The sequence below is a fragment of the Colius striatus genome, chromosome 1, assembly GCF_028858725.1.
Source record: "Colius striatus isolate bColStr4 chromosome 1, bColStr4.1.hap1, whole genome shotgun sequence".
Lineage (NCBI taxonomy): Eukaryota > Metazoa > Chordata > Aves > Coliiformes > Coliidae > Colius > Colius striatus.
The window spans coordinates 54,535,494-54,556,773 of record NC_084759.1 but is presented as its reverse complement, the minus strand read 5'-3'; the positions used below and the strand labels follow the sequence as shown (position 1 = coordinate 54,556,773).

General features: G+C 42.7%; 2 protein-coding genes across 2 annotated transcripts in view; both read left to right on the top strand.

The window, feature by feature from the left end:
- Positions 1-10,937, top strand: part of TMTC4 (transmembrane O-mannosyltransferase targeting cadherins 4) — a 57,516-nt gene extending 46,579 nt beyond the window's left edge. Inside the window, exons 17-18 of the mRNA XM_062020543.1 lie at positions 6,873-6,942; positions 7,461-10,937. Coding sequence (XP_061876527.1) covers positions 6,873-6,942; positions 7,461-7,612 — 222 coding nt within the window. The 3' untranslated portion in view covers positions 7,613-10,937. The remainder of the gene's footprint in view (positions 1-6,872; positions 6,943-7,460) is intronic.
- A 3,669-nt stretch (positions 10,938-14,606) lies between these two features.
- GGACT (gamma-glutamylamine cyclotransferase) overlaps positions 14,607-21,280 on the top strand; it is a 31,967-nt gene continuing 25,293 nt past the window's right edge. Inside the window, exon 1 of the mRNA XM_061996306.1 lies at positions 14,607-14,685. The gene's annotated coding sequence lies outside the window, so the exon portion shown is untranslated. The remainder of the gene's footprint in view (positions 14,686-21,280) is intronic.

The window sequence follows — 21,280 nt, the reverse complement described above, 5'->3', positions numbered from 1 at the left end:
CCTAAACTGTGTCAGTGGTCAGTGGAGAGAAATAGGCTCTTAAGTACACTAGAGGGCAGTTAAGGTCTTCATAGCTGACAGAGAGAGCCTGCTCTGATGTAGAAGCCCTGGTTCAGGAACTAAAATTCCATGTGATATGCCAGTCTATGCACTGGAAGCAAGGTTTACCATTACCTGATACAAATTCTGTCCTCTTTGCCTCAGACACTATCTAAAATGAAGAGATACAGATCTGCTAATCCCAAATTGAGAATGGGATACCTGGGTCATCTCAGCAAATTATGAGGAAAAAGTTTATACATTGAGCAGTGTCTTGAACATTCTTGTGGATGCTGTGGATCAGCCTGCAAATGATACCTCACCATGAGCTACTTAACATTTACAAGTAGTAAATGTAATGGAACTAAGGAGAATGAGGTTTTTTTCCAAAATGAGTTATGAGCTGACAAAGAATAAACCCTACACAGTTAATATATTTAATTCTTTTAATTGGCTCCATAGTCACTGACTTATGTGTGTGATAGTGACAAATTAATAATCAAGGAAGTTTTTGGTTTGCCTCAGAAAAACATAATATACTAACTATGGCTTTTGGGGGTTTTGATGGCTTTCTGGTAGTGATGATGTTAGTAGCACTGAAGGAACATCCACAGTATATGCACAGTAACATTTTGTGATGTGAAACTTCTCAAAACAGATAAATTTCTCTACAAGTTACTGTGTCCACTTAAACTTCCTCAGTCCAGTTCAGCTGTTGAGCATGACCTGTCCACAAGCAAAGCTGGGGCCTGTGACAACCCAGCATTTGATTTTGTTTATGTTAGTGATACTGTTTCATGTCTTGTTACTGTTCCTTTAGACTAACTGGTGTGGGAGTTTTTTTCTGTACACTTTATTTCTTTACTCTCTTCACCTGAGACTATTACAAAATACATACTTTAGGTTACTTTAACAAAGTTCCAGAAGGACAGAAATTAACATCCAGAATGTATAAGGGATGAAATTATGGAGGAGGTAATTGCTAAGATTATTTTGGTGAGTCATAACTGTAAAAGAATAGAGGATTGTATAGCTGTTCATCAAGAAGAGTATGCAGCATGACAGAATAAAAGGCATTTATCATGAAATAAGTAGAAAAATAACTTGAAAACAAGCTAGAAAACTTTTCCAAGTGAAGAAGAAACATGTCTGTCAATGGACTGAAAAACTAAAACAAGAGATAGTGATTTTGATTGCTAGCTCTGAAAGGTCACTATGCTGCAGGAAAGTGTGTTGGAGACAAAACAGAAACGATGGTAGAGGAAAATGAAGCTTTCAAGTCAGCATCCTGAATAGAGCAAAAGGAGCAGTGGAGCCGAAGGAAAAAAGCAGGGAGGCAGTGAGTTTTAGTAGTGCGGTGTGGAGCGTGGTAGGTTTGTGTAGAGCAAAAAACTCAACTGGTCAAATGAAATTGATCGGTCAGTGGAGAGCAAATTAAGAGTACTGGAAAGTGGACTCGATTGGAAAAGGTCATGATCTCAGCAGCTATGTTTTGCATTACCTGGAAAGAGAAGATACAGAGTTTTTCAAGTGGGAGAGTGCTAAATGATGATAAAAACCATGGTTCAGATTTCTTGTCCACCTCCTCACCATGTGAAAACAGAGAAGCGATGACTCTTTAAGGATTTTTATTGAGTATTTGGGATGGTAGGGGAGGAGGGGGAGGCAGACTGTCAAGGTGATGGAAGTAATTTTCAGGAGGCTGTCTGGCTATGTCTGATGTGTTGTATAACCTCAGGCATTTCATTTATTAGGTTCCTTGTTACCTGTCTGTATAAAAGTTGTTACGATACTGACTCTGTTGCTGTAAAGTAAGATTTGTTCTTAGGGGGGAGGTTGTTATCTGTTATTTTAAAAGACCCTGAGTCAGGAGGGTTTTACTATATTACATGAGAGTTCTTTCCAATAAGCACACAATATTCTCCTTCAGTTTCAAATGCACATTAATTTTCAGCAGAAAACTGTTCTCCTAACTGACCAAAAAAACTCCAACCTTTTTTGATTTGTTTGTATCTACTCATGAACAATGTCTTGTTCTAGAAACAAAAGCACATAAAGAATGTGCTGTTCCTGGTGTGTTTGATTTGTTTTTTTCAATTAACATCTGTTATATCAAGTTAGAAGTCTCCTTTAAATGCTTGTTCTTGTCACAACGGATGAAGAACCAAGATATCTTTCGTTGTGTGACAACAGGTTTGCTGAACTTTTGTTATGTATACATCTACACTTTTTCTGTAAAAAGTACACAAAATTGAAACCATTCAGCTTTTTTTATATTAAAAATAAAGGCAGGCAACAATTTTGTGCTGTGCCCTTGGCAGCAGATGGGATACTGTGTGCTTACTCGAAGCCTTTGCAGTATGCAGTGTGCAAGTTTCTTGGCAATGCTTAAAGATTTGGCAAGAAACAGCAGTTTGAAATATCACCATGTACTGGAATGTGTATTTACTCCATATATCGACTGTAATATGAATATGATGCACCTTAAATAGCCTTTAATCAGCCACTACGTTTCTACTAGCTGCCGGGCAAAGTGGTGGTGATAAAAATGTTTTTAGCATGTAGTTAAGTCTCACAGACTTGTGAGAAGAGTCTGTCTCCATCTTCTCTGTGTCATCTGATCACATTGTTGTAGATAGCAAGAAGGTCTCTCCTTCATATTCTCTTCTGAATGCTGAAGAGATCGGTTCTTTCAGCTACTCCTTGTACATCTTGTGCTCCAGCCTCTAACTATCTTGGTGTCTCTCTGCTGCACCCACTAAAGTATGTCTTTGTCTTTCTTGTCAGCCCCAAGCTGAGCATATGCTCCAAACGTGGCCTTACAAATGCTAATAAAGGAGAAGGGTTACTTCCCTAGGCCTACTGGCTGTGCTTCTGCCGAATACAACCTAGGATGTGGCTGGTGATCTTTGCTGTGAAGGCACACTGATGACTTTTATTCAGTTTTTCTGTTTCTGTAGAGCCGTTTCCTAGACAGTTGACTCCCAGCCTGTACTTCTGCATGGGATTATCACAGAACGGTAGGGGTTGGAAGAGACATCTAAAGATCATCCAGTCAAATCACAGGCTGAAGCAGGTCCACCTAGATCAGGTCACACAGGAACATGTCCAGGAGGGTTTAGAAAACTTCCAGAGAAGGAGACTCCACACCCTCCCTGGGCAGCCTGTGCCAGGGCTCCCTCACCTGAACAGGAAATAGTTTTTTCTTATGTTTAAATGGAACTTTTTGTGTTCCAGCTTCATCACATTACCCCTTGTCCTGTCACTAGATACAAAAGAAGAAAGGGATGCCCCAACCTCCTGACACCCACCATTTAGATATTTGTAAATATTGATGACATCCCCCTCAGTCTCCTCTTTTCTTGACTAAACAGCCCCAGTACCCGCAGCCTAGACTAAACTGCTCCAGTCCCCTGATCATCTTGGTGGCCCTGCACTGGACTCTCTCCAGAAGTTCTCTGTCCCTCTTGAGCTGGGGAATCCAGAACTAGACACAGTACTCCAGATGAGGCCTCCCCAGGGCAGAGTAGAGGGGGAGCAGAACCTCCCTTGACCTGCTGGCCACACTCTTCTTGATCCATCCCAGGATGCCATTGGCCTTCTTGGCCATGAGGGCACATTGCTGGCTCATGTTCAGTTTATTATCAGTCAGGACTCCCAGGTCTCTCTCTGCAGAGCTGCCCTCCAGGAGGCCAATCCCCAGCCTGTACTGGTGCATGGGTTTGTTCCTTCCCAGATGCAGGACTCTGCACTTGTCCTTGTTGAACCTCATGAGGTTCTTCTCTGCCCAACTCTCAAGCCATTCGAGATCCCGCTGAATGGCAGCACAGCCTTCTGGGGAATCAGCCAGTCCTCCCAGTTTGGTGTCATCAGCCAACTTGCTGAGGGTACACTCTGTCCCCTCATCCAGGTCATTGGTGAAGATGTTGAACAAGACTGGCCCCAGACCGGTCCCTGTGGAACTCCACTGGCCACAGGCCTCCAACTTGATTCTGTGCCATTGATCATCACCCTCTGGGCTCTGTCATTCAGCCAGCTCTCAATCCACCTCACTGTCCACTCATCCAAGCCACACTGCCTGAGCTTTCTGATGAGGATGTTATGGGAGATAGTGTCAAAAGCCTTGCTGAAGTCAAGGTAGATGACATCCGCTGCTCTCCCTTCATCTAGCCAGCCGGTTACGCACTCATAGAAGGCTGTCAGGTTGGTCAAAAAGGATTTCCCCTTGGTAAAGCTGTGTTGACTCCCCCTGATAACCATTTTTTCCTTTATGTGTATTGAGATGGCATCCAGGATGTTCCATTACCTTTCCAGGGATGGAGCTGAGGCTGACTGGCCTGTCAGCCTCACCTGGGTCCTTCTTTTTGCCTTTTTTTAAGACTGGAGTGACACTGGCCTTTCTCCAATCCTCAGACTCCGCACCAGTCCTCCATGATCACATCTCAGATGCAGGATTTTGCATTTACTTTTATTGGAACTTCATGAGATTCTTGCAGTTCAATCCTGTTCAGCATCTTCATTAATGATATGGATGATAAGACAGAGTGCACCCTCAGCAAGTTTGCAGTGCTACCAAACTCGGGGGAGTAGTTGATACGCTAGAAGGTCATGATGCCATCTAGAGGGACTGAAGAAACGGGCTGGCAGGAAACTCACGCAGTTCAACAAGAGGAAATGAAGAGCCTTACCCCTGGAGAGGAACAAGCTCAGGCACAGTATATGCTGGGAGGCATCCATCTGGAAAGCAGCTTGGCAGAAAAGCACCTGAAATTCTTGGTGGACACAAGACTTAACATGAGCCAATAACATGCTTTGTGGCACCCTGGTTGCATTAGGAGTGTTGCCAGCAGGTTGAAGGAGATAATCCTTCCTCTTTACAGGTGAGGCCACACCTAGAGTCCTGTGTCCCATTCCCAGAGAGCCATGCACATACTGGAGAGAGTCCAGTGAAGAGCCACAAAGATAATAAAGCAACTGGAACATCTTTCATATGGTGAAAGGTTAGGCCTGGAGAGGAGAAGTCTCAAGGGGAGGACCTCAGTGTATATACATACCTGAAGGGAAGGTGCAAACATAATGGAGCCAGGCTCTTTTCAGTTGTGCTGAGTGACAGGACAAGAAACAATGAGCCCAAACCAAAATAAGGGATGTTCCCTCTGAACATCAAGAACTGCTTTTTTACTGTGACCAAAAAGAAGGGAGGTTGGACCAGATGACCTCCAGAGGTCATTTCCAACCTCAGCCATTCTGATTCCTGGTAGTCCTTTTCTCTGTCCTTCCCACGTACCGCTGAATGGCAGCTCTCCCCTCCAGTGTGCTGAGCACTCCCTCCTCTTTGGTGCTGTCTGTAAAGTTTCTGAAAGTGCATCCAGTAAGGGTATGAGAGTGCTGGAGCTGCTGCTTATGCCAGGGAAGAGCAACACTAAAACTTCCACAGTGGAATCACGTACTCTCTACGTTTCCAGACATCTAGTTCCCATGCTCACTCCTATCTGAGTACTCTTACTGAAATAGACTGTCTCACAAAAGGATTTATTGAGAACCCTAGGGTTTGTAATTTCCTTGACCTGAGGAAGTTGTTTTAAATCATAGAATGTTAGGGGTTGGAAGGGACTTTTAGAGATCATCTAGTCCAACCCCCAGTTAAGGCACTTTCTACATCTATCTCTCTTGGCTTGAGAGTGGCAGCCTCAGCTGTGCTCAGAAATACTTTGAAAGGAGCACGTAGTTTGGGTTTGAAATTGAACATATTAGGATGTTCTTAAGTTGCTCAAATTCAAGTGACTCAATCTTGACATCAGAAATTTCTTTTCCCTTGGGAAATCCTTACAGAGACTTATTTTGTGCTTCACATGAGAAGACGGTGGAACCAAAAATCTGGCTGACAGGTTTTCTTTTTCAGTAGAGCCTGTGTTGTGTTTTGTGGATATAGGTAACAAAAGCTTAGCACAAAGGAAAGGCCTTTTCCCCAGGTTATTGTTCTCAGTACCTCAGAGAGCAAGTATGTGCATTCAGATAGCAGATTACATTGAGGTAATTTTATCTTCCGGTCATTTGCATTGAAACTGAATGATCAACTTTCCCTAAAACATAGCACAGCATAGAAATCTCTGCAAAATTTGCTTTCTAAAATATCTGAACTTGCATGCAAGCAAGCAAATATGCTCCCTTTGGAGTGGGGGTGGGGAGATACATCTTTTTAAACTTGTGCAGGAAATGTCCTCTGGAACAAAAGTGTATTAGCAGCTAGTTTAGGAAAATAAAAGCGTTTGAACTAGAGAATAAATTTGGCAGTAAATTGTTCTTTGAATATTTTGTAAGAGAGGAAGCACTCAGCTACTCTTCATTGAGAACCACATTGAAACATCTCTTTGACAGGGGGTTACAGGGTTGTTCCCATTTTAAATGCTGAAAACTGTTTTAAAAGGAAAGACATCTAAGAAGCACTTCGCTCGGATATTGGATTACATAATCCTTAACTTGCTTGAATAAGCAGGGAAAACTTCAGTAGGTAATGTTTGAAAATATTGTAACTATGCCCAAAAAAAGGCATTTAAGTAAATTGCTAATGCTTAACAGCTCTCTGCTAAAATAACAACGGCCTGTGAAAACATGGCACTTATTTGTAGCATGGTTACTGTTTTCTGGAGGTTGTAGCCACATAAGCTACAGGATCACACAGGCTTAGAATATCTATAGGGTAGTATAGGATCATATATAGATATGGCATATTTGGAAGGGGGCTTTAATTACAGTCATGGGTAAATTTTGCATTATTTTACATAATACAAGAGTAGACTGTCCTGTTGACTTCTTCTTCTTAAATTATTCAGGAATCAGAAGCTTTGTTCCTCAGGGCAATTAAAGCCAATCCAAATGCTGCCAGTTATCATGGTAATTTGGGTAAGAGCCTTTCTAACTCTTATCAGCTGTATTGTTTGTTTGCTTCATATTCATTGCATTTAAAAAGCAAAAGCAATCTTTTGAGCCTTCTTCCTGCTGGGCAGGTTTCTATTTTACTTCCTAGAAAAACTGCCAGCCAGAAGAACAGGGCAGTAAACCAGAAAAGCTGTCACACGATATGACAGATCAAGAGGGCTGCACAATCCAGCCCAGAGGTAGCTGCACTTCAGTGTCTGCAAATTGGTTCATTTATGCTATGTTTGTAACCAGCAATGAGCTCACCAGATAAGAGCTGCCATTTACAGCTGCAATGTAATTCATTCCTTCATCATTCCCATGCCAGTTCTGCTCCCAGGCTTTGCTCCTGCATTTGGCAACAGAACAAGCAGCTACTGTGCCACCAGCCAGTGAGAGACCCTAGCTGGAAACAAATGCTTTTAATGTTGTTTTCCAAGTGATTGGCAAGATTGCACGTTATTCAACAATATTGCTAATGAAATTCCTCATTGATGTTCCAGCTGTGCTTTATCATCGCTGGGGAAATCTTGACTTGGCAAAGAAGCACTACGAAGTCTCTCTAAAGCTTGATCCTACGGCACCCGGGACCAAGGAAAACTACAACCTTTTAAGAAGAAAACTGGAGCAATTGCAAAAGAAAGGCGGTGCCTGAGGTTTCTTTTCAGGTTGTCCGTGCATGCTGTTTACCATTAATGTTACATGGGCACTTCTGACCATGTAAAGGATTCAGTCGTTACTTCTCAAAAATAATACCACCACCAGCACCGCACACTTGAATGGCCAGTTATGCCCTCCTACAGATCCTAACATTTCAGCTCGAGGGATCATTTTCTTTTTACTCTTGAACTGCTTTTAAAGTCCCTTAGAACATTTTTATAGGTACGTGAAAGCAATGCAAGTGGAATTTCACAGTTTTCGCTTGTAATTTGGTACCTACATCTGGCTTTTTAGTAGCAGGATGAATATCACAGGGCAGTTTTATCTCTGAAAGTGATTATTTAAAAAATGCAATTTCCTGTTTAAATCTTGATCTTTCAAGTAGGAAGAGTATCTGTCCACTTCGGTTTTATTACTGCCTTCTACTGCCAGTCCTGCAGAGACAGTGAAAGAATTGATTCTCTCCAGCACTCTCCAGTCTAATTGTGTCATTTGAGTTATGCCCTTGTTCTCGTTTCTGGCTCCACCCTGTCAAGTGTCAGATTTGTACCAGGAGTAAATGAGGACAAGGACTTGACCATAAGTGTTTGTCAGGCACTGTACTGCTTGAGTAGAGACAATACTCTTAATTTAAGATGGAGATTTTAGCAAGCAGCAAAAGGAAAAGAAGTGCGAGGCGATAAGAGCCGTCAGCTATAGAGTTTCTGTTTCTACAGGCAGCCTCATCTACTGTAAACAACTTGGGCAACAAGCAGAATTGCTTTAGCTCCTCTGACAGGTCAGCGGTCTAAATACAGCACAGCGTCCACACGAGCCAGTTCCTGTGTTCTCGGGCATTTCAGTATTTTCTGGTCTAAGGATGCTGAACCTTTCAGCTCCTGGGTTGTTGGCAGAAAAGGGTAAATTTCTGGGCTATAGTAACTGGGCAGTCAACCTGACCTTGGCTGTTGATGTATTAACTGGAAGGAGCTCAACTTCACCTATGTCTCCCATGGCTCATGTGTTTGCTGAAATAACAGTCAGATAAACATAGCTGTTAATGCATAAACCGGTCACACTCATGTGGGACGATTCCAAGATGGAATCATTGCTAGGATGTCACTTTTCCAAATGTACTCTGCTTTCATACTCTTTTAAACTCTGGCTATACAGGTTTGTTTGTCTTGTGCTAATATTTACATTTCTACTTCGGGAAGAAGTCACATGTCTATTTATTTGTCGATTTGGTGGTGGGTTTTGGGTTTTTTTAAGATTGGAAAATTGTTATTGGATGTGAAAACTGAGGAACTTTTACCTCTCTCTTCGTATTCCCTTATTCGTTCCAACCCTGTCCCTCAGGAAGAAATTGATCAGTGCAGTATTTGCTGCTTTCCTAATTTGTCTAGTGATTTTTGTATAGATTAGGCAATGTTCTCCATACTCAACTCATCCATGTGTGGAACCCTTTAAAGTGTTGGGCGAATGCCTGCCATAGGACAGGATGTGTCATGACCTTGCCATCTACAATGGACTATTTTTATGTTATAAATGTGCTTGGAAATTACAGTTGTTTCAAGAACCAAGTGTATTTACAAAGCACACTGCAATACCCCAGAGCTACCAAAGCATCCTCTGACCAAGCTACTTGGGTACTACAAGTAGTGCGGCTACTTTAAAGTAATACTCATGCTAGACCAGCTGTAAATGTAGCCATCAAGGTTATGACAGTGTGGTACCGCCTACAAATTTGTCTTTGAATGAATTAATATGCCTACATTGTCTAGTATGTTACCATACTGATTTTGATTGAGGTACCAGAGGCATGAATTTGTCTTAGTGCGGTGCTCCTCTCCTGCAAATACAGCATGTTTCTCAGCAGGATCTAATGAGTTCATATAGGGTACTAAGTTGATGCAAGTGTTTCCATTTCTTCTGGATTCCACATAGAATTTTCAGAAACTACTTTCTGAATATATTTGCAGGATATAAACATGCTCTTTGATAAGTATCTGTATTGATCCTGCAGAATGCTGCACTGGTGTGGCTGCTTATCTTCTGGGAACCAGCGTAGTTTAGTCGGTACCAGCTTCTGTATCTGAAACATGCTGAAATAGAGACACTTGTCAGTACAAACAGCAGACTTTTAAGACTTTCCATACATAACCTATCATCATCAGATAAAGGGAACACTTAGCTACTTCAGTCATGAGTTGGGTTCTGGCTGGATGAACTAATTCATAGCAGAAAATAAATGTATTTAATATTTTCAGGTCTTTTCTGTATATTTGGAATATGTCATACTGAATTTAAATTATTATTCTCATCATGAGGTTCACATGTACAGTTTTCCCTGTTGCCTGCCATATTAGCTTTACAGAAGTCCACCAGATCAATATCATATATGGGGTATGAATTCTCTCTAGGTCATTATGAACCAAAGTTGTTGTAGGAATTCCTCTGTGGAAGTCAGTTTGTCCTTCTATTTGAGTTTTAGATGGAAGAGACATGCCAACAAACCGGATGTTTGGTTGGTATTTGAAAATGGCGTTTACTCTTCAATGCAGACAATGTAGTTTCTTCTTGAATAGTTTTCTGACTACCTGTATATATTTTTGTGAGGTTTTATTTCTTTTATATCATCTTCAATGCTACGGAAGTTCAATGTGATTACTTGTATGACAGTAATAAGAAGGATACGCTTATGTCTGAGTGTAATGTTCAGGCAGAATTGTGTTCAAAAGAAATGACAAAGAAGGCTGTTTTTTAATTAAAGAAAATCCTTAAGACTTTCAAGAGTGCTAAATATTTTTTTACTTTGAGAAATCTTTTGAGAGTGCAAATGATACAATGAGTATTATTAAAATGGTTATAATGTTAACCTTCTGCTTGTTTTTTCATACCTCATATAACTGACTCCTGGAATAGGACAGAACACACAACCTGGAAGAGAGAAAGGTGAAGAAAAAGTGACTCTGTTTGTAACAGTTGTTACAAACCTTGTCTGTCTTTCCAGCATTCGAATTTTTTTCTTCCATTGCCTTTCCACCATTGCTAATTATAGAAGATTAAAGTTTGCTGCTTATCAGCTGGCCTGGTTGATTCTGTTGTGAAATTAAGAGATTGCTTGTTCAAATACTGTTCTGAGGAGAGAAATACAGAATGATTCCGTGCACTGGAGTCAGAAAAATATTCACAATGACTGCTATGGATGACAGCCTCTCTTCACCAAAAGCTTCCTAGGGAGTTCCCTGATCGTATGTTTCTCTCATGTTTAGACCACTGCCATGTACGTGAATTTTCCTGTTATTTAATTTCATACTTAGGATTCAAACTTTAGAGATGTGAGTTATGTGTGTGTTTATGAGCACTCAGAAATAAAAATCTTCAGTACTTTTGAATGGTTTGTTAGAAATATTTTTGCCTGTTCACTGGGACCTTGTTTCCTTCATATTTGAGATACCTGCATCTGAGCTATTCATCCTACTTTCTCAATACAGTCACTAGGGGAAAAAAAAACCCAAACAGGTAATTTGAAACATGATTCATCTCCTAAAAGAAGCATCTTTAGAATGTGAGAAAGCAGGTATTGAAGCAGGTATTCCTCTCCACTAGCTTCCAGGGGTAACTAAGGCAATGAGCTCACAGATATCTGAAGGAAATCTCATTGCTACTTTCAGCTGAAATAGTCTAGTCCCATAAACCTCTGATGTTCTCATACATTATCTGCACCAAGACTATTAAAAGACTGATATTAAACCAAAATGGCAGGTAAACTTGCCATGAGAGTCAAGAGAGTGTTATGGTAGCTGCATGAGGGAATGAGATGAGAGAAATTGAGAGCTTTAGTTTCTGCAGACCATTAAACTTAGGCAACTGGTAAAGCACTTGAATGTCACATCTGCCTATGGAAACAGAAGATTCAGGATCCAGTTCAATCTACTGCCAGTCCTGCAGAGACAGTGAAAGAATTGATTCTCTCCAGCACTCTCCAGTCTAATTGTGTCATTTGAGTTATGCCCTTGTTCTCGTTTCTGGCTCCACCCTGTCAAGTGTCAGATTTGTACCAGGTGTAAATGAGGACAAGGACTTGACCATAAGTGTTTGTCAGGCACTGTACTGCTTGAGTGGAGACAATACTCTTAATTTAAGATGGAGATTTTAGCAAGCAGCAAAAGGAAAAGAAGTGCGAGGCGATAAGAGCCGTCAGCTATAGAGTTTCTGTTTCTGCAGGCAGCCTCATCTACTGTAAACAACTTGGGCAACAAGTAGAATTGCTTTAGCTCCTCTGACAGGTCAGCGGTCTAAATACAGCACAGCGTCCACACGAGCCAGTTCCTGTGTTCTCGGGCATTTCAGTATTGTCTGGTCTAAGGATGCTGAACCTTTCAGCTCCTGGGTTGTTGGCAGAAAAGGGTAAATTTCTGGGCTATAGTAACTGGGCAGTCAACCTGACCTTGGCTGTTGATGTATTAACTGGAAGGAGCTCAGCTTCACCTGTGTCTCCCATGGCTCATGTGTTTGCTGAAATGGCAGTCAGATAAACATAGCTGTTAATGCATAAACCGGTCACACTCATGTGGGACGATTCCAACATGGTTGCTATTTCAAGCTGTACCTGTTGGAATGTTAAATGTGATTACATAGCCTGTTTCTATGCTGTGGAAGCTTTATACTTTAAATAACTTTGTATTTATTTGCTTATTCCTGCTTGTGTTCCACATTTTGTGTGAGCACAGGTATGTTCACATACCTGTCATTACATATAGATTCTCACGTGATCTGTGATTTGCCGTTTCACTGAATACTGCTTCTTTCCACAGCTCTTGATACAGGTTGTATCTGTGTTTAGGAGGGTGGGTTTAACTGCAAAAGACTAATAACTGCTAGAAACAAAAGTGAGATCACGTGGTTGAATTTTTGTGATGTAAGCACCAAGGGAGCCAAACCTCTGTCACAGACCACCACATGCAGCAGGCACCACTAGTAATGGCCGCTGTAGACCGTGTGCTGGGTCCCACCGTAATGTGAAGTGGTTGTACCTAGGTGTAACGTCATAAACACATCAATTTGGATCCTGTGCTTTAAGGAAAGAGGACTGTACAGCCACTTGGAAGAGGAGGATGTGCATAGCTGCGTGGGCTACACCGCATTGGAGGACTGATGACCTTCCTGTTAGCCACACCACACTATCATGGCCTTGGGTGTTCAGTGCGTGTCAGTGATGAGACATGACAAGTAGCTCAGGGCTTTTAAAAACAAGTATTTTTGTTAGGAAAACAAATCCCCCCCAGCTATTGAAATTGATAGCTTGTGATTGCCAAGTTGAACTGATTTTTAATGTAGTGTTAATCATCTAGATTGCCTCTTCTATCTCCAGCTGAGCAAGAAATACGGAGACATGTAATAAATCTGCATTTTGCTATCTTTTTGCATAGATTTAAATTGTGATAATGGTGTTTAATTTTTAGTCAGGCTTTTATTCAGGGTTCTGATATAAGCTAGGATAAAAATCTAATGGGTATGGTAAACCAGTACTGTGATATACAGGAGGACATTCTTCCCTTTAGAAAAAGAAACTTCTCCAGTTCAAAATCTTGATTCTGCACAAGTGAATTGGCATTGAATGCATACACCTAAAAAAACCCCCAATGCTTGAGGGGAAATGATGAAATATCAAATTAATTCAACCTCGGAAGTTGTAACTATGGAAAGAAAAGCAGAAGATACTGCTTCAAACTCTGAGTAATCTTACCCTGCTTTAGAGCTGGAATGGGACTATTTGTCCCATTGTGGGAGACGGGGAACATTCTATAATGGATGCAACTCGCCTTCCAACTTGCAGACTAGTCAAGGAGGGACTGACACCGAAACGTGACTTGCTATCCCAATATCCAGGCTGGAGAACGGTGCTGCTGCGCTCCACATAGAAAAGCACTGAGCTGTTCAGCATCAAACAGCGTAACTTGCTCTTATCCCTCCCACCCGGGTATTCATCATCCAACCGGGATTTTACTGTGTGGAGTCTTAACAAGCTCTGCTAAAACGCAGAGAGCAAGCCTACAGAACCGGATTCAGGGGGTCCTTGTCTGGGAACGAGGAAGCAGCCTAAAAAGAAGGTAAGCAGAAGCCACTTGGCATACTCCAAGCTTTGAAACTTTTGCTTCAGCAGGCTCAGAATCAACCTCTTAGCTACAGCTACAGTAGTCAGTTCCAATATTGACTTAAAATAATAATAAGGGGGTTTAAAAGTTTGCTAAATGCCAAATTTGGCACCTGAGGTTGTGTTGCTTGGTGCCTTTTAGTTATGTCCTCCAGCTCACAAGACCCCGCCGGTGCTACTGTAGATATTTTTGCTATTGTTATTAAAAACCGGTCCAGAATCTCTTAACACTCAGTCAGGCGTTACTTTATTTTGCCTCGAGTGCATGGGGGGTCACTCTTTCTAATACATGCTCACCAATAAATGAAAGAACCACTTATAAAACATTGCCGAGAAATGAAACAATTATTTTTGAGCACTGTGCCCTTGCTAAAACTGTTTTGTTTTTCTGCTCCATCCCACAATTTACCGCCAAAAAAATAACTGCTCTCCGTCAGGCTCCCTGCCTCCCTCAGCCGCTTCTCGGGCTGATTTCGAAGGCTTCTGGCTCCCACGTGTCTGCGCAACATGTAAGCGGCTACTGACACTTTTAAGCACTTTTAACACTTCGCTTGCAATTTTTCAACTCAAGGTCCAAACCACGCTCATATAAAAGAGCAAGTGAGGATAGGGATTTGGGGTGTCTAAGAGTGAGAAATCTCTCAAGCCCGGTATCGCTGTTGCCGTTTCTGGGGGATCGACTCGTGCCGGGACGCGCAGACCCTTCCCGAGGCCGCACTGTCCAGCCGCCAGGCCAGCTCAGGCGAGTGACCCGGGCTCACCCTCCTCGGGACGCCCGGCGGGGAGGGCCGGGGGAGGCACCGCCCCGCGCCGCGCCGCGCCTCGCCCCGCCCCGCCGCCTACTCCCTGGAGACGTGCCCCGGCCCGGGCAGAAGGACGTGGCGGCCGGCGGAAGCGGGAAGTGCGGGAGGCACCGGCAGCGCTGGCGAGTGAGTGCCGGGGGCTCGCGCGGGGGCCCGCGCCGCCGGGGCGGGGCGGGGCAGGGACGGGACGATCCGCCCCCGCCGCCACGTGACGCGGCGGCCCCGCGCCGTTCGAGCAGCCAGTGCCCCTTCTCACGTCGCGCTGCCCTGTTGTCGTTATCCGTCCCCACGTCCCGGCCCCGCTGCCGGTGAGGCGGCTGGGGCGGGTCTGCGCGGAAGCCGTTAGGCTGAGGCCTTCACGGAGCGGGCTAAAGGAGAGCGAGCGGGCGCAGGGTCGAGCTGAAGCCGTGGAGTCTCGCCAGCCTAACTCGCTCTTGCCCGCCCAAGGGCGACGGCGGCGGCCAAGGGGCTCCGGCGGCACCGTCCGACAGCACCCCGCAGCGCTTAGTGGCACCCCGGGCCGAGGCGGAGGCGGGCGCGGGAGCCGTGGGGGCCTTGTCGGTCGGCGGTCCGCGCGGCCGCTGCTGGGCCGAGCCGAGAGCTGCCCGGCCGCGACGGAACCCGTGTTGCGGCGGGCCTGCGAGCTCACGGCAGCGTGCCAGCAGCGGCTGCACCGCTCCGGTAACACACAGCCTAGTTAAGGGAAAGCTGTCGGTAACTGCCCTGGAACAGGTGCCCAATGGGCCTGGAAGATGCACCAGCCGGTGCGCTCCTGGCGCGCAGGTGCTTGGGGCGTCCTCCAAACAAAACCGTTGAGCACAATCCAAGTACCATTTGTAGTAACCTGCCTTCACCTTGTAGGGATTAACGACGTGGGTTTCGGAAGCAAATACCTAAACTGAAGGGAGAACAGAAAATAGATACATGAGTATCGTAGATGGACAGAAGCAGCAACAGTTGGTACCTGTTCCTTATGCCGCAGAGCATCTGTCTCTTTGCCTGCATTTCCTGGATCTGATTGATGAGTTTTCATCCTTTTTTAATTGCCCTAAAGATTTAATTTCACTCTGGTTTAATTTCCTGTTTTTTCTCTACTGTTTTCCATTTTGAAGTTATGTAAACTGTTTTCTTCTGAGCTGAGGTTAATTTAACTGTATCTGTTTTAACTCCAGACAATTAACTTCCTCGTTTTTTGCATGAGGGCTTTTTAATTTGCTACTTCTGTAATTTTTGCTATGCTTTGAAAATACCAAGGTGGCAACTTTATGTGAAGCTTAATGCTCAGAGGCACAACTACAAATACCTCTGTGACAAAGTTGTTTCATGCAGGACTGCGTGAAGAGTGGACTTGGTTTATATACTCTTCCAGTTTAAGCAGGCAGTCAACCTGGAAAAGCAATTTCTTGATAATTAAAATTGTTCATTGTGTGACACAGGCCATTAAGAGAGTCTTTCAGTTTTCCATGTCTGAATAAAAAATGGGCATACTGACATCTCCCCTTCTTCCAAGAAAAGCCTTAAAAGCTTAAACTGCCTCTGTAAAGCGTATGTCCCCTCAGCCAGCATTCATCTCCTGCCCTTGCTCCATTCCACCTGTCCCAAGTCAGACAAAAACTAACGCGTGTCTTTATCTCATCCTATTGCAGCACTGTGTTGCCGTCAGCAAATAAAAGCTAAACAGGACAGACGTCTCTCTTACTGTCTCACAATGTGGGTTTTCTAGGGTGTTAGATGTTAAAAATATGGGCTTTCCATACGTTGCTAATCTAAAATCTGCACCCTGTTGCTGACAAACTGTTTAATATGTGTGCAATATTTTACTTGAGTTCTTGCAGCCTGTTTGCCCTCCCTTTCCTAATTACTGTAGTGTCCCATATCAGCTTTGCAAGCAAGTTTCTCGGAGCTTTTTCATGAGTTTGTTTTGAGACCACTGGAATATTAAAGTTTCCCTCTGTCACAGAAGAGAGTGTGTCACACTGTTAAAACCTGTCATGTCTACCCATGATGACTTTCCTTTTGGTGGCTTCTTTATCTACGTGGTCAAGAGTCTTTCACCGATCATTTTTCTCGTATCAGTTCAGGGCAGAAATATTGCTTTGAATGCTTCACTTACTGCAGTGTCTGCTTTTTATTCTTTAGAAAGGATCACCATGTCAGTTTATGCTTTCCTTCACTGCTTTTTTGATGCGGAAAGGTAGATGCCTCCCGAGAGCACAAAGCACAAACCAGGCCTGGTTTTGCACCAGACATCCTGCTGTCTCTTGCCACCCAGGGTTATGCTGAGACAGCCTCTTCGCTTCAAATCGTGTCACCTGGCATTTGCTTTAGCCCTGCTGTGTGGGGGGAGGCTGGGCTAGGTCAATGGTCCCTTCCAACCAACACTCCTCTGACTCTGTCTGTACATGTTCATGACTCCCAATAATAACCCAAGAGAAACTACCTGTTTCAGAACAAGTTTCTTCCTGAGAATGACTTTTTATCTGATGACTGATGTAACAACAGTTTGTGCCTGTTGTTCTTATGGTTGCATTGGTTCTTCTTGGGGAGCTTTTGGGAAGGGAGGTTACGTGACTGCCTGATCCACGTTTTGAATATGGGAGTGTAGGTATGGGCACAGAAGTGCAGTTGTGAGGGTGTTGTGAAGCAAAATCAGAGAATAATGAATTCCAGGGCTATGTTGTGGCATTTGCTTTCTGCTGCTAACTCTGGTACACTTTGATGGATTAGGTGAATTCTTTTTCTGTGTAATCATAGAATGGTAGGAGTTGGAAGAGACCTTTAGAGATCATCTAGTCCAAGCCCCCTGCAGAAGCAGGGTCACCTAGATCATGTCGCATAGGAACATGTCCAGGTGGGTCTTGAAGACCTCCAAGGAAGGAGACTCCACAACCCCTCTGGACAGCCTGTTCCACTGCTCTGTCATAGTTATTGTCTGTAGCAAAAAATACCCTTCTTTTCACTATACTTTTTGTCATCTATTTTTTTGCAGCAGTCTCTTTTAATCCTAATTCAAGTCCTGTTGTATATTTCTCATGCTCTACAAGCATATCTGCTTGGCTCTTGATCTTGGTCACAATGTTTTAATAATGTTCTCCATATAAGTAGAATTGGATGTGAAACTTGCACAAAGTTTTAGATGACATTAACTGCTTAAGCAGAGAAGATATGCCATGATACGATGTGTTTTCTGTATTATCTTACCTTTCTTTTCCCTGTCTTTAAAATATTCTTTTGCAGCATTCTGATAGGGAGGATAAGTATGACATAGATCATTTAATAAGAGGCAGGGGAAATGTGTGGCTATACTCATGACATTGAGTTTGCAAACGCAATACCATTTTCATTCCGTGTCTCTAAAGAGTGTGCTTATACTTTTTTTCTTCCAAAAAAAAAAAAAAGAGACCTATTCAAGCAGTAGTAAATCGCTGTTCTTAAAATCTGGAGCTAGTTAGAATGTTCTGTTATTTTTCACTTCAAAAGTTTAATTACATTTTATGAGCCATGTCCAATGTGACTCTCTTTTCATCACTTCTGAAAACCAATGAATGCTCAAGAGGGACAGACCATACCAGGATAATGTAACATTCTATTGATTTACCATTACAGTGTTTTTTCAAAAGTGTCCTTTACGTTAAGGTTTTTGGCCATTGTGATTTCTTTACATCAGTCACCTGTTCGCTCTTGACATCTTGAGAAAAGATGTTGGAAATTACTGTCACTCCTGACTTCTGTATCTTACAAGACACCTCTTTCCTTTGGAATTACCTGTATAACTCCCTCTCTCTGCAGTGTTTTGCCTGTAATTGTTCATGCCTGTTGCTAACAGCCAGAGTTACTGTCATCTTGCTGGTATTCTGACAGAAGTTCCTGGCCACATAGACTTGCTCTTTCTCATCCCTTCCCTCAAGTATTGCCTTTCTCTGGTGCTGTGTGTTGGTGTAAGGGAGTATTAGAGCTGTGAGGGAGACATTCCACCAGCACCAGACTTCAGCTGTGTGAGAGTATCTGCATTAGGATGATAGTGCAATTTTAAATGTATGTGCTATCAAATAATACCAGAGTACTTAAGAGTCCGTCTGTTGTCTTTCCCTCCACTCATTTTGTCTTGCTTGATACGCAGCTTTTGTCATGGTATAATTCAGGTTGGAAGGAACCTCAGGAGTCTCTAGTCCAACCTCCTTATTCAAAGCTGGGTCACCTGCGTGGGCAGACCAGACTGTTCTGGGCTTTATTCCACATGCCTTGAAAACCAGCAGGGATACACACAAACACACACACACATATACATATATATATATACATACACACATATAACCCCTCTAGGCAGCTTGCTTTGATGTTTGACTGTGTCATGAAGACCTTTTTCCTTGAATCAGATCAAGGCCTCTCTTATTTTGGTTTGTAGTTGTTGTTTCTCCAACTGCCCCATGCACCACTGTGAAGAGACTAGCTGTGTTTTCTGGATAACCTTCTCATAGGTATGGGAAGGCTGCTGTTAGGTCACCTCAAAGCCATCTCTTCTCAAGTTGAACAGGCCCAGTTTAGTATTGTAGGTGTGGTTTAACAAACATGGAGGAAAGGGAGATCATCACTTCCCTCAATCTGATGGTTGTGTTCTTGTTAATGCAGTGCAGGGTGGTGCATGCCTTCTTTGCTTTCTTTGTTCAACAAGGTGTATTCGTGAGTCTTAAGTCATTGAGAGGTGAGAGGAAATATAAATCCCAGACAGTGTCATATTGGCTAAGTCCTAGCTCTGGAAGAAATAGTCAGGGGTTTAACTTTCTTGTTGTTAGTGAGGAACAAGCAGCAAATGTTCTTTTTTTTCATCACAGGTCTAAAACTCTCACTGTTTACTTATAGTTTCCACAAGTCTCAGGAATACTTGTTGGCATTATGTTACTTTCTCGTATCATGGGCAACTTGAATAGTGTTTTTTACTCTACCTTTCCAAAACTACTTTTTTTTTTTCTCTGAAGTATTTTTGCTGCTGATCTGGACAAAGTCTTCTATAGTTTTTGTCTTACACCTCCCCATATCCTGGGTATCAACCTGTACCTCTGCTGCTGCTGCTTTCGGCATCACGGGAACTAAAAGTTGGCTACATATCTAGTGAAGTACATCACTTCATAGAATCACAGAATGGTAGGGGTTGGAAGGGACCTTTAGAGATCATCTAGTCCAACTCCTGCAGAAGCAGGTCCACCTAGATCACGTCACACAGGAACGTGTCCAGGCGGGTCTTGAAGACCTCCAGAGGAGACACCACACCTTTCCTGGGCAGCCTGTGCCTCCTGGTAGGCAGACCAGTTTGTGTACAGGACTTTATTTGAAGTTTTATTGTTTCTACTGACACACAGTACTGATAAGAATTGTTTGTACCTCACCACCTCTTGCATCTACTTTTTTTTTTTTTTAAATGACAGACTTGCATATGAAATGTGAGTTTCATTTGTAGCTGGTGGCAAGAGATTCATCTCATATCAACTGGTGAAGCCTGAATGATCAGCCTAGATTCCAGACTTTAGGAAACTGAAGGGATATGAATACTTCTGCACCAGCAGTTATTAATAGCATTCTTCCTGATTTTGTTTTTTACATTGAAGCCAAGAGTTTGTTTAATTGCATATTAAACAGACCACAGTATGGACACTGAATTTTAGTACTAAAATCAGTATTTAGTTTTAATTATGTGTACGGATTCAATCCACTGTAAATTCTGTAAATAACAGCTTTGTTGTGGTGTGGATTTCAGAACATGTGAATTTCTCTAGAAATCAAAGGTAACAGGTGAGATTATTTCCCATCAGGAGAGGCACAGTCTACATTTATAGTAATACTGAAAGCCAGAAGGAAAATAGAAATAAACCAATTTTCTTCAAAACATTGCTGAGAAAAATGATATTGGAAGTGAGACTGTAGGAAACAAGTGAGAAATAAGAGGTGTTATTTTGGTTTTGTGTTGGAAGAGTGGTGACTGTAGTGGTTTTGAATAATGTTTAGACCAGGGGATTCATGTTATTTGTGATACAAGAGTAAGACCATGCCAGAATCTCATTAGCCAGTGCCTTCATTAGAGCAAATTATGGGTTGTTTTAATGTAGAGGGAAATGGCAGGTAGATAGGCCAAAGTACATAAAGGGCTCCTTTTGAAGTTGTAATCCTCTTGTTTTTAATTTTTATTTTATTCTTTTAACTAACTCTTTTAATTCTTTTGTTAGCTTTGTCTTTTTTAAGCTAAATAACTAATTGCATGACCTGCAATTCAGTGCAGGTGCTGGAATAAAGCATTTCAGATTCTGGTGTGTGCTTCAGATTCGTGTGTGCTTCAAGACGAAAGGGAGGTATTTAAGGCTGTTTAATTGATGATTTAACATCTATAGTTGCAATTCCTTGGTATCACAAGCAAGTAAGCTTGCAGGCTCAAGTGGTTTGCAAGTCTGAAAGTGCAATGGGAAGATATTGTCCAGTGAAGTAACTGTTTCTGTGTCAACATCTTTACAGGTGTCCAGTGAATGGATACTGGCCCCTTCTTGGGAACTCCCTAATCTTAGCTTGTAAGACACTATGTAATTGCTCTTCTCCATGCTGCTCGGCACCAGCCTTCTGTTTGTCCTCCTGTGTTAACTCCTGCTTCCCTTTTGCAATACTGTTCTGGCTTCTATCATTCTTTCTTTTCCTGTGCTAACGAAGTTAGAGGGTTGTACACTGGCAATATGTGGAA